The sequence below is a fragment of the Poecilia formosa genome, unplaced genomic scaffold (assembly GCF_000485575.1).
Source record: "Poecilia formosa unplaced genomic scaffold, Poecilia_formosa-5.1.2 Scaffold102, whole genome shotgun sequence".
Taxonomy (NCBI): Eukaryota; Metazoa; Chordata; class Actinopteri; order Cyprinodontiformes; family Poeciliidae; genus Poecilia; species Poecilia formosa.
Genome location: NW_006800041.1, coordinates 1221549 through 1237055, shown reverse-complemented (window position 1 = coordinate 1237055; position 15507 = coordinate 1221549). Strand labels below are relative to the sequence as shown.

At 39.7% G+C, this 15507-nt stretch overlaps 2 protein-coding genes across 5 annotated transcripts in view; one reads left to right on the top strand and one right to left on the bottom strand.

Annotated features, from left to right (window-relative positions):
• Positions 1 to 878: 878 nt before the first annotated feature.
• kctd3 (potassium channel tetramerization domain containing 3) lies at positions 879 to 13973 on the top strand. 2 transcript variants are annotated; one of them, XM_016674811.1, is made up of 20 exons: positions 1245 to 1315; positions 1655 to 1708; positions 2557 to 2602; positions 2711 to 2784; positions 2884 to 2942; positions 4158 to 4238; positions 4393 to 4524; positions 4979 to 5069; positions 5601 to 5791; positions 5871 to 5986; positions 6113 to 6200; positions 6416 to 6532; positions 7051 to 7221; positions 7339 to 7494; positions 7749 to 7845; positions 7932 to 8125; positions 8211 to 8349; positions 8436 to 8558; positions 9208 to 9728; positions 9812 to 13973. In XM_016674811.1, exons 1-19 carry the CDS (start codon positions 1245 to 1247, stop codon positions 9716 to 9718), a joined length of 2511 nt encoding a protein of 836 aa, XP_016530297.1. In that variant the 3' UTR covers positions 9719 to 9728; positions 9812 to 13973. The 2 variants fall into 2 exon arrangements, with proteins under 2 accessions (XP_007559156.1, XP_016530297.1); XM_007559094.2 differs by having other exon boundaries at positions 879 to 1315; positions 9208 to 13973.
• The window catches only part of ush2a (Usher syndrome 2A (autosomal recessive, mild)), a 201739-nt gene continuing 199061 nt past the window's right edge, over positions 12830 to 15507 (bottom strand). For all 3 annotated transcript variants that reach the window (XM_007559093.2, XM_016674807.1, XM_016674808.1), the window contains one exon: positions 12830 to 15085. In XM_007559093.2, coding sequence (XP_007559155.1) covers positions 14996 to 15085 — 90 coding nt within the window. In that variant the 3' untranslated portion in view covers positions 12830 to 14995. The remainder of the gene's footprint in view (positions 15086 to 15507) is intronic.

Below are 15507 nucleotides of genomic sequence, written 5' to 3'. Positions count from 1 at the left end.
AGCTGCGGAACAAGTCACAGCTTTGTTTATCCTCTCCCTGCTCGGCGAAGACATTTAAACAATGTTACATATTGTGTTACTTTCTATGTGCCACGTCTAATGAAAGTCTAAAACGACAGGAACGGACTTGTTTTGGCCATTTTTAGTCTATTTAAACGTGTTTATTTATTTAACAATATGTGAGACTGATAATGGTATAAAATAAAATTGTGTAAAATAGTGGAAGACGGTAGAAAACCATCGTACTAAGACATTTTGTACTGCGAGTATGAGTGCGAGATTGAATGTGTAAAATCCTGCAACGTTTCAGCAAAAAAAAAAAAAGAAAAAGAAAAAGAGGAACAAATATGTATTTGAGTATCTGAATTTGTATTTCCTGTGGTCTATGGTAAATTAATAATTTACATGATGCATTACATGGGCCGGCAAAAAGAAAGTTACCAACAACAAGTAGAACAATAATAAATAAACATACGGTAATGTACATGTGTACAGGACAGATAATCACTTATAATTTAAATGAGTAAAAATACTAATGATAATTATAGAAAGGGCAGCACAGGGATAGACTAATAATACTTTTTTGCGCCAAAGATTTTACGGGTGTGCAGAAATAAAGATGGACCTCCCTCGCCCCCAAAGGGAATAGTGCATTCACAGTATTTGGTTTCCAAGATTCCTGCGATTTATCTGATATTGTTTGTAAGTCCCCTCATGTATTTTTCAGTATACACACAGGCCACTGTAATATTTTGACTGACTTAAAAAAGTAAAAAATTTAAAGGAAGCGAGATTTACTGTCAGTCAACGTACCGCCATCGATGTCGCGTGTCTAAACGAAAGAGCAAGGTATTGGAGGGGAACTATCTTGCATCATTACAGACGCGCATCCCAGCTGTTTCACGATGCTAAAATTCTGCGCAGGCTGCTCTCCCACGATTTTCACACAGGACAGTGATGCAAACAAGCTCCCTGGATAACAAGGGGATGCTCATGCGGTTGCTTTAGTTATAAAACACACCTGACCTTCTGCGTCCACGATGCGGAGGCTATACGATGCGGCTACCGTAGCCTGCCTGGGCTGTGTGTAGCGGATATTTTACGGATGGTGGTCCCAGGGAGAGGTTGTGAGGCTGGGGAGTCGGGGCATCAGCTGAGCCGATAGAGGAGTGTTAGCAAGCTAGCCTTTGTGATCAGCTCAGTGACATTTTCGTGAAAACACTACCTGGTTCGGCTCAGTCACCATGGCCACGAACGGTAACAGTTCGACGCCTGGGATGGGAGAGATCATCCAGCTAAATGTTGGGGGGACAAGGTAAGTGACGTCCACTTGACACCGACAGATGATTGTCATCTTTTCATAAACATTTACTCTTGCGATTATACTTACAACATCTTCATAACTTATGTAATCAAAGCAGACAACGTAGATCACGTACTCCATCATTACTGCTTATACAACAATGAATAATTTACTTTGTACACAATGTACAATTTCTACGAAATGAAACCCAATGCTTTTTTGTAGTCCTATTACTGTTTTATGATAACCAATTCTTAAATGTTTAATTAAATCAAGTATTCACTCATAAGTCATAAAGAGATCCTGCTCGAAATGTGTTGCCATTCATCATTTGCCTGTATCCTTCACAAGGTTCAGCACATCCAGACAGACTCTGACGTGGATCCCTGACTCTTTCTTCTCAAGGTTAGTTCAATGGATTCAGCTCTTTTATTTTTATATATTTATTTTTTTTATAAACAATGCCTCACAAAAGTAATCACACCACTTGAACTTTTCTAACTTTGTCATGTTATGACCACAAACTTTATTATTTTAAATTAGGTAATGAAGAAACAGAAAGTTGATCCGAATTATGAAGTGGAAGATATTTTAACTTTGGGCAACAAGAAATCTGAGAAGTGTGGCATGCAATTCCTGTAGCTGTGGCTTTTTCTTTAGTGTTGTTTTCCTGTTGGAAAGTGAACCTCTGAACCTGTTTCAAGACTTTTGCAGTGTAAAAGTTTCATCCCATGTCACAATGTGATTATATGTGAAATATAATAAATATTGCATTTTATGTTTTGTGAAACCAGTGAAAACATCTTTTTAAAAATATTTTTGGTTAAAACTTTTGTCATAGTTGAAGAAATGCTGTCCCACCTGGTGTTAGTGATTTTAAGTCTAGATGAAGGCGACAGTTAAAGAGAGGCAGGATATTGGAGCTGGTAAGATATTTTTGTTGCAAAATTAAACACTGCTCCAAGTACATTCCTACAACAGCTGAGCAGAGCTATAAAAGACAGTCAGAATAACTGGTTTAGCACCTGTTGGCCTGTAAGTCAGTTTCTGCTCTCTGCTGTCTTTAGTTCAGTCACTGCAGAATGACTTTTCCTACAAGTTAACACAAAAACATACAGTAAGGATGATAATCCAGACTTCAGAGTTACTGCATTGGTTTTCTTGGTGTAGAAATAAATTGATTATAGTAATTGAGTTACTGGTTAGTGGAAATGGAGAACTGATTGGATAACATTTGTCTCTATTCCTTTCAGTTTACTGAGTGGGAGGATTTCCACTCTGCGGGATGAAACTGGAGCTGTGAGTTGAGGTCTCCTACTACCACAGTTAAAATGGTTTCTGATTGTGCAGTTTTCAAAAATAATTAATTGTACGTCTTTTAATAAGTTATTATTGCATCACTTTCAGATATTTATTGACAGAGACCCCACAGCCTTTGCACCAATTCTCAACTTTCTCCGAACCAAAGAACTGGACTTGCGGTACAAAAATGCTCGACTATTACTGAATTTTTAGGAGGGTGTATCTTTGTGATATGACCTGTACGAAAAACATTTTCTGTCCTGTTTTTTTCTTTTTAGGGGCGTCAACATCAGTGTCCTGCGCCACGAAGCAGAGTTTTATGGGATCACTCCTTTAGGTATGGTTGTGATCAGTTTGGGGTGGAAACTTTGAAAGCAACGGTGCTGATGGGATGTACTGGGTTATGCACAGTTCTTTGAAGAAGTATTCACAGCCTTTGAAGATTTTAACACAAACTTTTATTGGAAAGTTTATTGGAATTTTATGTCAAAGACCCACAGAAAGTGGCACATTACTGTGCATAAATCTGAAAAGTGTGGCATGCATTAATCTTTACCACATATGCAAAATCTAGTACAACCTCAAGACACCTGACTGGTAAATAGAGTCCAGCTGTGTATAGAAAAAGATTTTTTTTTTTAAAAAACATCCATCATTTTGGTTTTATTTTGAATTGATTTATTTTACAAAATCCCAATTCAATCCCCAGAACTGATGTTTTTAACTGTAACGTGACAAAATTGGAAACAGTTCAAGGGATATGAATACCAGGTAAAATGTTGTATAACCAGGTTATATTTACATACAGCTCTGGAAAAAAATTAAGAGACCACTTATCAGTTTCTCTGATTTTACTATTTCTAGGTTTATGTTTGAGTAAAATGAACATTATTCTTTTATTCTATGAACTATGACAACATGTCTCTGAAAATCCAAGTAATAATGTAGTATTTAATTGCATAAAGATAACAACAAGGTGCAGAGCTTTCAAACCTCAAATAATGCAAAGAAAACAAATTTACATTCATTTAGAAACAACAATACTAATGTTTTAATTCAGGAATAGTTCAGAAATCAATGTTTGGTGGAAAAACCATCAGGTTTTCAATGGGGCTCAGTGCAGTGGACTCTGAATTATTTATAGAGATGTACACCTGTGTTTCTTTTGTTTTGGTACATTTGAACCCAACATGACAGACATTTTATTCTAAAATAAATGTCTTCATGTGTCAGATTATTAACTAAGGTCAAACGCAGGACAAAGTTACTTCCACATACATGCTGTATTACATCCTTGTTTCACTGTTTTAAACTTCCCCACATTAACAATGAACGTTACCTTTTGGAAATTCACTCACATTCTTGAAATTATATTAAACATAGAAGAAATACACAGGCCTGGTCTGTCACAAACTCAGTAAAGAAAATGCAAACTGAAGGCACATGAAGCTAAAGAAGATAATTAATTTCTAAGGTGACAGAAACAAAAATAGACAGGTAACTTCATATGAAATGGTTATGTTGATGAGTGTTTGCGTGTGAACCTGTGCAGTGCGACGCCTGCTGCTGTGTGAGGAACTGGACCGCTCATCATGTGGCAGCGTTCTCTTCCATGGCTACCTTCCTCCTCCCGGTAAAAGCCTGAAACTCTCACTGAATGAACTGAAAACAGACGTAGTGTAGGTTGCACCACAGAAATTATCTAGACTCCACCTTGTACTAACATGACAGAACAGTGTAAAGGGAAAAGTAAGTGGATTTTTGTTGTTGTTTTTGTTTCTGGACAGTCGTCCCGGCTCGGAAGTCGGCGCCTGCAGCTTCTGATGAGCGACCAGGTCCGAGTGGAGCGGAGGGCTTCACCCGCGGGGTTCCCCTTCCTCATCCGTCTTTGTCTGGAACAGATGACCCAGAGAAACTGGGTAAAAAGGGAGAGAATACATTTAAATATTTGTTTTAGCTGACAACATTAGAAGCAAATAAGAACATTTCAGGTGGTGGACTAAATTGTGTTAGACTGGATTTGTGTCTGACCTTTAAAAACTCGATCTAAAATCCATACTTGGCCTTTCAGTTTGTCCGTGTGTGTGTGTGTGTGTGTGTGTGTGCTAAATGCATGCATAACAGAGTAAATGTATGTTTTTGTTTGTGCCTTCTTGCAAGAGTGCATTAGTGCGCCTGCTAATGTGTCCTAAAATCTTTTTAGTGCTCAGACTAGCAGCACTCACTGAAGTGGCCTAGTTTCATGTTGACCTGCTGACTAGTTTGTTCCTGCTTCCTGAAAAATCTTTTTCATTCAAGCATTCATTAAGAAACATCAGTTCACTTCTACCAGCAGTAAAAATGGGAATTTATTTACTCTGTCTGTGTTTCCAGATTCAATGGTTGACCCCAGGAAAGTGCTGATTATAGCAGGACACCACAACTGGATCGTTGCAGCTTATGCACACTTTGTCATCTGCTACAGGTAACCGTTTTATTATTTCTCATCAAGAAAGTGTGAAGATTTTCTGTGATTGTTTTTGTAGCTCTGACTCCAGCAGCTGTATATGCCTTCTAAATCTCACTCAAAGCCTTTAATGGGCTTGCTTTGTGCCACACTTTTTCCTTTCGCTACGTTTTCCGTTAACAATAGTCCCTGCTAGTTCTCTTAGCCATGATTTCTTTGTTTCTTAACTCTCTTGTGCAGCATTTCAATATCCTCTGTTCGATAACTGTCAACAGTTTTCTCCTGGCTAACAGAAGACCTTTGTAATTATCTTTAGTAATATTAAAATTTTGGGCTTTTCATTTATCACATCCTTCAAAATAAATTGAAATAAACAACCATATTATACTGCTATGGGTATGAATGTTTGCATGTGCTTTAATGAAACAAAATTAACTTTTCAGATGCTTCCATACTGCTGACTTAGTTAAGTGTTAAATAAATCAATTTTAATCAAAGACCCACAGACGGAGGTTACAGTATTAGTTGGTGTGTGTGCTCTGGCTGCAGGGTAAAGGAATCGTCTGGATGGCAGCAGGTGTTTTCCTCTCCCTACCTGGACTGGACCATTGAACGTATAGCACTTAACGCTAAAGTGGTGGGAGGTCCACATGGAGACAAGGACAAGATGGTGGCCGCCGCCTCTGAAAGCAAGATTATCCTCTGGAGTATTCAAGATGGAGGCAGCGGAAATGAAATTGGTAGGTTTCAAGAATCAAAGGGAACAGCGCTGGTTCGGGTTCTGGTTCTACAAGCGCTGTATTTTAATTCCCGCTTTAGGTGTATTCAGCCTCGGCGTTCCTGTTGATGACCTCTTCTTCATTGGCAACCAGCTGGTGGCAACAAGCCACACAGGAAAGGTTGGCGTGTGGAACGCCGTCACTCAACACTGGCAGGTGGGAATCGTCAGTGAGCGTTTACTGGATGCTGACATTCATCTTTACACATGTTTGTCATATTTATGCACTTCCTCTTATTCTCTTTTATTTACCACTGTAAGTTCACTTTTCGTATTTTGTTAGGTTCAAGATGTAGTTCCCATCACCAGCTGTGACACGGCCGGATCCTTCCTGCTGCTGGGCTGCACCAACGGCTCCATCTATTATATAGGTGTGAACAGACACACACAGAGCAGCCAGCCTTTTTGGATCTTACTGAAGCTCTGTTACAGGATATGAATCTTATTTATAAAATATTAAAAGATTGTTACTGTTTTTGTCACTAAAAGATTTCTGTTCAGCTGTTTTAGATACATTTTTTTTAATCTGATGGACATTCAAAATGTTTACATGTTGTTCCATAAGATCTCAACGTCCTCTTCTCAGACATGCAGAAGTTTCCTCTGAGGATGAAGGACAATGATCTCTTAGTGACTGAGCTTTATCACGACCCTTCAAACGATGCCATTACTGCACTGTCTGTGTACCTCACCCCTAAAACCAGTAAGTACTGAATAAACACTGAAAGAAAAAGGGTTACATTATATGTATGGGATGGGGACTTTGCTTCTGTTTGGTTTTTTAATCCTACTTGGAAAAGCACTTGTGGTTCCACTGTGGCTCTTAACGACTTGCTTACAAACTGAATAATGTTTTAAAATGTAAATATACTTAATAGCTTCACCAATTTTCCTCAGATGTCTTCAGACAATGTATGCATAACATTTCCACAAAAGAATGAGATTTATTGTTTCACCATGATGCAAACTATGTGCTTGTTTTTGGGCATCATTTTATATAAACAAACATGTTCAACTGAAGAAAATATATAAAATTTCAAAACAAAAATGTAATATTTGCTTTGCTAATTAAAAATCTAACATTTCCTTTTGTAGGAGTCATTTTGTTTAAAAGAGTTATGTTGAGTTGTGACCCTTAGCTAATTTTATTTGGCTGGCATGAAGGCTTTTAGCGTTGCAGAGGTCGCAGACTCCTGACCGTTATGTTTATGCTGCTCTCAGGCGTGAGCGGGAACTGGATAGAGATCGCCTACGGGACGAGCAGCGGAGCAGTGAGGGTGATCGTGCAGCACCCAGAGACGGTGGGATCGGGCCCTCAGCTGTTTCAGACCTTCACTGTGCACAGAAGCCCAGTGACGAAGATAATGTTATCTGAGAAACATCTGGTGTCGGGTAACAAACGTTCCTCTGTTTAGTTTTTACAAAATTCAGATGGAACAATCTACTTGTTTGAAACCTCACCGGATTGTTTTTATGTTGTGTGTGTGTGTGTGTGTGTGTGTGTTTTAGTGTGTGCGGATAACAACCACGTTCGGACGTGGACGGTGACACGGTTCCGAGGGATGATCTCCACTCAGCCAGGCTCCACACCTCTGGCTTCCTTTAAGATCCTGTCCCTGGAAGAGACGGAGAGTCATGGCAGCTACTGCTCTGGGAATGACATAGGTGAGACGGGAACATACACAATTAGCTTAAACATATTGTTAGTGATGTTGAATGTACAAAATATAGCAGAGATTAAAAAGTAATTAAAAAGATACATGCAGATGCAAATATTTTGCATTCGAATGAAATGAAAGTTAACCTTGGAGTGTGTAATGATTGGCACAAATGTAGAAACCTCAAAAGGGAACCAACACAGATTTGGACATTTTTTTCTAAAAGTTAAATGTTTAACCTGAATTGTTTGGTTTCCACAGGCCCGTTTGGAGAGAGAGATGATCAACAAGTTTTCATCCAGAAAGTCATCCCCATCACCAACAAACTGTTTGTTAGGCTCTCCTCAACCGGAAAAAGGTACCCTGGCACATGGTCCTCCACACACATGTATCAGTGTTACTGTGGTTAACATGTGCATTTGATTTCTTTTTGTAACGTTCCAGGATCTGTGAAGTGCAGTCAGTGGATGGAACCACCATCACCTGCTTCATGGTTCGGGAGTGCGAGGGCTCCAGCCGGATGGGGTCCCGACCGCGCCGCTATTTGTTCACCGGTCACGGAAACGGCAGCATTCAAATGTGGGACCTCACCACTGCGATGGACACAGCCAACAAAGGAGAAGAGAAGAAGAAAGATGGTGAGGAAGGAGAGACGAGTGGCTGAAGCGTCGCCAAGCTGTGTGTAAGTTTCTATTCACTAACTCCTGTAATGTTGTTTGGCAGAAGTGGGCGGGCCGACAGAGGAGGAGCTGCTTCAGCTGCTGGACCAGTGCGACCTGAGTACCTCCCGCTGTGCCACCCCGAGCATAAGCCCCGCCCCCTCTGTGTTGCACCACACACGCCTCAGAGAGTCTATGTCAAGGTTCGAGAGATGACTGCGTTGTATAACCGTTTGGTAATGTTTCTGCTCATAAAAGGTCTCACCTTTCTGTCTCTGCTCAACCTCAGTTTGCAGCTGCAGGCCCAGGAATCTATTCCTGAGAGCCAGGTCACCTACGGAGCCGTGCGGCCCTACAGAGAGAGCCCCCTGCTGGCCCGCGCGCGGCGAACCGAGTCCTTCAACAGCTACAGGTGAAGCAGCATTTTTCAGTCCAGTTAGGAATGGGCATTTATCATATCATTCATCACTTATTGTCATGGTTAAGAAGTTCAGATTAAAGCTGCAGTATGTAACTTTTATCAAAAATGTTTTTTACATATTTGTTAAAACTGTTACAGATAACCTGTGAAAAAACTGAGCTCCTCTCCCAATGCTAACTAGAGCGCAACCAATCAGAACTAGGAGGCGGGTTTTAGTGCTGTCAATCACAATTGTGTGTGGTGCTGCTGATTCCTCTTTCACCCTCTCCATTGCTCTCTGCAGAGAATCCCCTGAATGCTAGGCTAGTTAGATTAGCCACCATTGATAAACGATTTTCCTGTAACAATAAGTTGCTTGAGCAGCAATTATACAAGATTAATTGACGGCGCTAAGACCCTCCTCCTGACTTTGATTGGTTATCTTTGGCCGGAGTGATGCATTTCATCAGACGGAAATAATCTGACAGGAGATGGAGAAGATCGATCTTTTCATATTCTGTCAGGACAAAGTGTCAGGTTTAACAAATATGTAAATAACATTTTATTTATAAAAGCTACATGCTCCAGCTTTAATGATGTTTAAAACCCCCCAAAACTGTCCATATTGCCAATTCTTTAAATGCCCGGTATATTTTTTTAGAGACTTCCAGAACTTTAGCCTGAGTCAGACGTCTAACCCCGGACACAGTCAGATCCCAGACGCCCGGCGCTCGCTGTGTAACTTTGGGCCTGAGGACAGTGAGAGGAGCACCTCCGTCATGGAGCTCTGGGCTTCCCGCAACACCGGATACATCTCAGCGAGTAAACCAGAAGTCAGTCAAGAATCGCCACAGCAACCTCCAGACAGCCCAGTTCCAGGAGCGGACGTGAGGCGAAAGGTGCACACTCAGCCAGAGGAAGGGGATGCTGCTGGGTCAGGAGGAGACGGGGCGAAGGCCGATGGCGCTGTGAGGAAGAGGGGCGTACTGGAAGGGGGCTTTCTGGGGCGGAAGAGGGCTCCTCCAATTCCACATCTCTCCTCGGGATCTGAAGGTGGGGGCAGTGACTCATCTGCAAACGCCTCGCCCTCGCCAACCAAACTGTCGTCCTCCACTTCGCCGCGACACAGGAAGCCGCCAGCCGAGCCGTCCGGTCATGACAGCAGCCTGTGACATCAGTAAGGTTAGCCTGTCAGCGCTAAATATGTAGGCAAAGGAAGAACACACAATCAGCTGCAGCAAAAGTCGCTTTTTTCTTACCTACAGGTGTGGCTCATGAAGAAGCTGTAAGTCTCCAACACTATCAGTATCTGTGAGGTGCAGTTGAACTTTTTTCTGTCTCGGTACATTTTAAGTCTGTTTTAAGAAGATTTCAGGATTTGATTAGGTCAATCACCGGACGAGTAAAGCTAGTAAAACAGAAATAAGCCCAATACTAGTAACCATGTGTTGGAGTGATGGTTACAAAATCAAATTGCCTAAAATTTTGAAACTTGCTTTTAAAATATTGATCTACATTTGCAAAATAAATGTGAAAAAAATATATAATTCACACAAAAACTTAAATATTTATCCGAAAAATCTTGACCAATCATACAAGAGCTTTGTCCTCCTATCTCTCTGCAATAATAATAATCACAATACTTTTTTCAACAATAGAACTCATAACTTTATTGTGTAGTGGATGTCGGCCCACTACATGTTATGTTACTTACCTAAAACATGTCATCCGGTCCAAAATGTTGGCAGCTACTTGAATCCTAGGATACTTTCTTTACTGCAGCCAGAGTCAGAGGGGTTTACATTAAAACAACTGACAAACTGTGCAGGTCGGGCATGCAATACGAGCTTCGCTGCAAGGCAGCGGTGAGGTGGAGATGCAGACTGGAAACACAGACTGGTATTCAGATGAAGGTAATGGCAAATGATCATATGTGGTGACATTCTGTAGATGTGAAATATGCTTAAATCTAGTCCGTTTTTGTCATTCGTGCAACTTCACTTTGCATAAACATTATAGCCTCCTCCTAAATGGAAAAAATATATTTTAACACGTTAATTAAATGTACAGCAGCTTGCAAAAGTATTTCACATTTTTCTCCCAGACATATCACAAATATACCCACCGAGTTCATTTAAATAATACTAAACTTGGATTTTTTTGACCTACATGCACTAAGTATGGCAGAAAACTAAGGCTGCTCACAACACGAACCATCATCACTGTGAATCAGTGATGGCAGCGTCATGCTGTGGGCGCTTTTCTTCATTCAGGACAGAGTTGATGGGAAGTTGGTCGGAGCTAATTACAGGAAAACTCTAGAAGAAAATAAGACTTGAGACTGGACTGGACTGGAGGTTTTTCTCCCAGCAGAACATCAACGCTAAACACACAGCCACAGTAAAACGGAAACATTCAGATCAGTGCATTCAGAAATGTTGAAAACTGTATACCAATAAAAAATAAATTCATATTTGTTGTAGCGTGACAAATGTGGGAACAAAAACACTTTTGGAAGGTACTGTACATTTTAAAACAGAGATTTTATGGCATTTAGTCCTTTAAAAAACATTCACTCGAAAACTTTTCAGTGCCCATTTCTGAGGAAATGCTTTAGTAGAATAAGTGCTTCTTTTCCCGCTTGAGATTATCCAACCCCCCTCCTCCCAAAACGTGCCTGTGAAAGATCATTTATTAACACTAATAACATTTATTAGTTTTATTTTTTCATACCTTATATTAGATCTAATGAGAGGATTTAGACATACACGCCCTCACTTTGACTCATTTAAGAGAAATGTTGATATGTCGTGTGTCAGATGGCTGTTGTAGTGCCTTATTTAACTTTTGTTGTGTTTCATTGGAGAAATATAGTGACCAAAGGATTGTGAAGAGGGAGAGCACTGTGTAGGAACATAATGGATCTGCCTGATCCGGCTTAGTTAAGGCCAGATCAGAGTTAATTATGAACCACAATGAGAAAAGCGATGCATTAGTGAAGGCTTTAAGTACGTAACTTGATGCATTTCCAGAAGTGTTTGTATGTTTTAGAGGTGAGTTACTTTAGCTACACCTAAAAACATACCGGAGAGTGAAAAAATGAAGCTGCGTAGCTTCGGTCACGACTTGTATAAAGACACGTCGATTTTGATACACTAACATCGCAGTGAACATGCATATTCAAAACAAGTCCTAAAGAGGATGCACTCATTTGTTTTATCGTATATTTATACATCATGTATGCATAAAAGGCCTGTATTGATGTAATCACATATTGGACCTAAATATGTTTTTTTTTTCTTGCACTATCCAGTCTATTACAGAAAATTGAGTGTTTATTTTAGATTTAAAAATATACAGTTTAATGTGCATTGTAGTGCATAGGTGTTTGTTTGCAGCATGTTTTGTCTGTCGTCCGCCAACTCCTCTCTGGCTATGTTTACATTATATTACAGCCAGACTCTAACGAGCTAAAACTCATGCATATCTGTTTATTTAAGCTTCTTCATATGATGTTGTGTTATGTACTGAATTTAGGAAATGCTGTAAAATGAAGTAAAATATTTACAGCTAAACTTTTCATAAATGAAGTTGACATTGATTCAGAGTTTGTGTAGTTTAGTTACGATGAGTAGAGCGTCATTTTGTCTTTCCAAAACTGATAACTAGGCACGGGCTGGTTAATGTGACCTTTTGCGGTTCCTAAAGATGCACAACAATATCTAATTGTGTTTATTTCAAACAGAAAATCAATACTTATGCCCGCCTATGCAAACAAACACACATTGACTGGTGCAGTTTTAATGTTATTACACGTACAAAATAACTTGGCGCAGTTTCATTTTATTTAATCTATTCATATAGTGGCAATTTGAACTCTATCTCAATGCACCTTACAAGAGAAATACAGGTTAGATAGAGAAATGTATATAATGTTCAGTCATAGAGGTATTTCTAAGTTTTCTGTCCAAGGACAGTTGCCATTTGCATGGTGTTATTGACTTAAAAGCAACCTCGCCTTCAGAGGAAGTATATGATGATAGCGGATGTTTGACTGCATCGATAACTTTGCAGTTATTCCTCACAGAGCAGGAAGGAGCGACTCCCTTAAAACAGGAAGAAGAATCCAGAAGCATCCATTCAACAGCAACTTGAGCTTTCCAACAGAGTAAGTTTTGGGAAATTTAGAGGAAATTGACACTGAAATCCGAACTTTTCAAAAACCTCATCATTAACCTGCCCGTGCCTACCTGAAGTTTGCAACAATCCACTCTTACACTGTATTTTTTTTAATACAACGCATGTCATATGTATTCTGTAACACACTATATGGTATATTAGAAATCCTAACATTTCCAGGTCTTATGTGCTTGACTGTGAAAAAGGAACATTTTGATGAGATTAATCCAAACAAGCTGATGTTTTAATGATGATTCTGATGTATTTAAAGCTGACTGCAGCAATCGGAAAGCCACAGTGAAGAGCAAGAGACGAGTTTTATTGCCTGCTTCCATGCAAAAACAAAAATGTTTTGTTTTAAGCATCGGAGGTGTGTTTTTTTTTCCCCATAGCTCTGATTTCACTAACCTTCCCGTCACAGTCTCTTAGATGGCGTCTGTCGTCATTGTGATTTATGAGTTTAATAAAAGCCTCTGTGTGCGTGTGTGTGTGTGCGCGCGTGTGTGTGTGTGTAGCTCAGGGCCATACTGTCCCTTACAATCACTCCACAAACTCTTTTCACAGCCTCCCCCTCCCTCTGTGGCTGACAATAGCTGTGAATGCGGGCCGCGAACGCTTCAGAAGTGCCCTTGTCAGATTGGCGTCCTTGAGCGGGGGGGCAGGGGAGGGGGGTGCTCGGTTGTTACTGCCAGTTTGTTAATTTTAAACTTGCCTAGATGTCCCCTTAAGGGACACGGCAGCAAAAGTAAATTACAGCAGCATAGTTTTGATGGAGACAGTGGCGCTGGTGTGTGTGTGTTTGTGTGTGTGTGTGTGTGTGTAGTGACTAAGGCGTTGTACAGCTGTGGGCATATGTGTGTTGTAGGAACTCAGCAGAAAGTGCAAAAGCATGAATTTTAGGTAAAGCTGCTTCATTAGTGCCGAAATGATGGGGGGTTAGAAGCATTTGATAGGTCTGTGAGCACAAAGTTATTCTGTTTATCATCCCTATTGAGATCAACATATGGATTTAAAGAAATTATGTTCAAAGTATTTGGATTTCATGTTGTTTAAATGAACAATGTTAACGTCATCAAATAGAACAAACTTTTACATTCGTCAAGTGATGTTTTCTTTTGCCTTTTATTCTAAATCTTCTTTTATTTTATTTAAACATTGGTGTGGTACATTTGTGCTTCTTTTGTTGACTTGCTGCTTTCAAATACTGACATTTCACTTCACAGTGGAGTAAAGAAAGATTAAACTGTCCTTATCTGGCTCTTAGTCTCTTATTTTAACCAGGCATGGTTCACATAATAATGATGGATTTGTAACAAGCTGTTGTTAGAGCAAACTTTAACTATTTCCTGTTTGGAAAAAACCCAGAAAATTCAGTTTTTGATAATTTTTTTAATTAATCACCAAAAATACACAATCTATGAAGTATCTACAAATTAAAAAAAATATACAGTCATAAATAATACTGCCCGTGTTTAAAAAAAAGGTTGGTCATAACAGCGTATTATATATAAAATCTTTTAAAATCCATTAACATTAAAACGAGTGGTTAAATAAGTGATAAATGCTGTTTCTAGGTCCAATCTGTGGAATCTTGACATAATAATTTTACTTCTATAAAAAGACTAATCAGGATGTTTCCTGTTTTTCTCTTTTTAGCTGAAGCTGCAGGTCTCTACGTCAGAACAGTGAAATAATCTGTAAGCCACAGAACAATAACAGTCAATCACATTAACAACAAGTAAACACATCTGAGTTGACCATCAGCCACTGGTTTTACGTTTAAATTGCAATAAGCAGTAAATACACAAAGACATAAGACAAAATCTCAGTTTGGGCCATTTGGTTACATCACAACAAACAAACACACATATGTACATTTCAACTACATTTATAACGATAATAAAAAAAAGTTGGCAAATCTCTCTAGCAACAGTAACATGAAGGCCGTGTGTCCGTCTAAGTTAAAGCCCTAATGGTGTTGATTACAGACATGGTAATAGGCACAGTTACCAGGTGAGGAAGTGATCGACATGAACTTCTGGATTGTTTTGATTTTACTCATTTAAACTTTCTAAAAGCTGTTGGCAAGCAGAGAAAGCGAATCATAATCTAACCTAAACATTCACAGACCATCTATGCAGAAAGTTACCAGATATGGAGGCTTTAGTCCATATGCGAGCTCTAAATTTAAACATTGTGTCCTTGACTCTACTGCAGCTAACACAGCTTAGAGTGAGTGTTACCAGCCTGGCATCTTCAGGCCTGTTGTCCTACAGATGGGTGTCGGTGAACAGGCTGTGCTCTTTTTTCACAGAGCTTAAGGCCTTGATGGCGTCCACAAACTCATCATCCTCCACATACTGGAAAAAAAGCACACAAGATCCAAACATTATGATGTCAGCAACATTGAAAAAATACTCACGCACTAGTAACTTGTAATAGTTTGTAATTACAGACATATCTCGTCCATTTTCTGATGTCATTGTAAACCATTGGACTGATCAAATGGCATTTAGAGTTTTAGCCTTCTGGTCGCTGTATTTTGTGTCAGGTTAGAGCTGAAAGGTGTTGCAGAGCATCACTGTGCATTGCTAAGCTATCTGATTATGAAGCAGCATGCTGATTAATAGGTGTGTCACAGCTTAATTGGCTTTAAAGAACCATGCTGACACCCTCAGTCTTCCTTTCAGAAGCAACATCCAATGTCTACCGGGGCTGTTTCACTTCTTAGCACCTTCTCTGTGGATTTTCATTCTGCAACAGCATTTTATGAGACAGACCA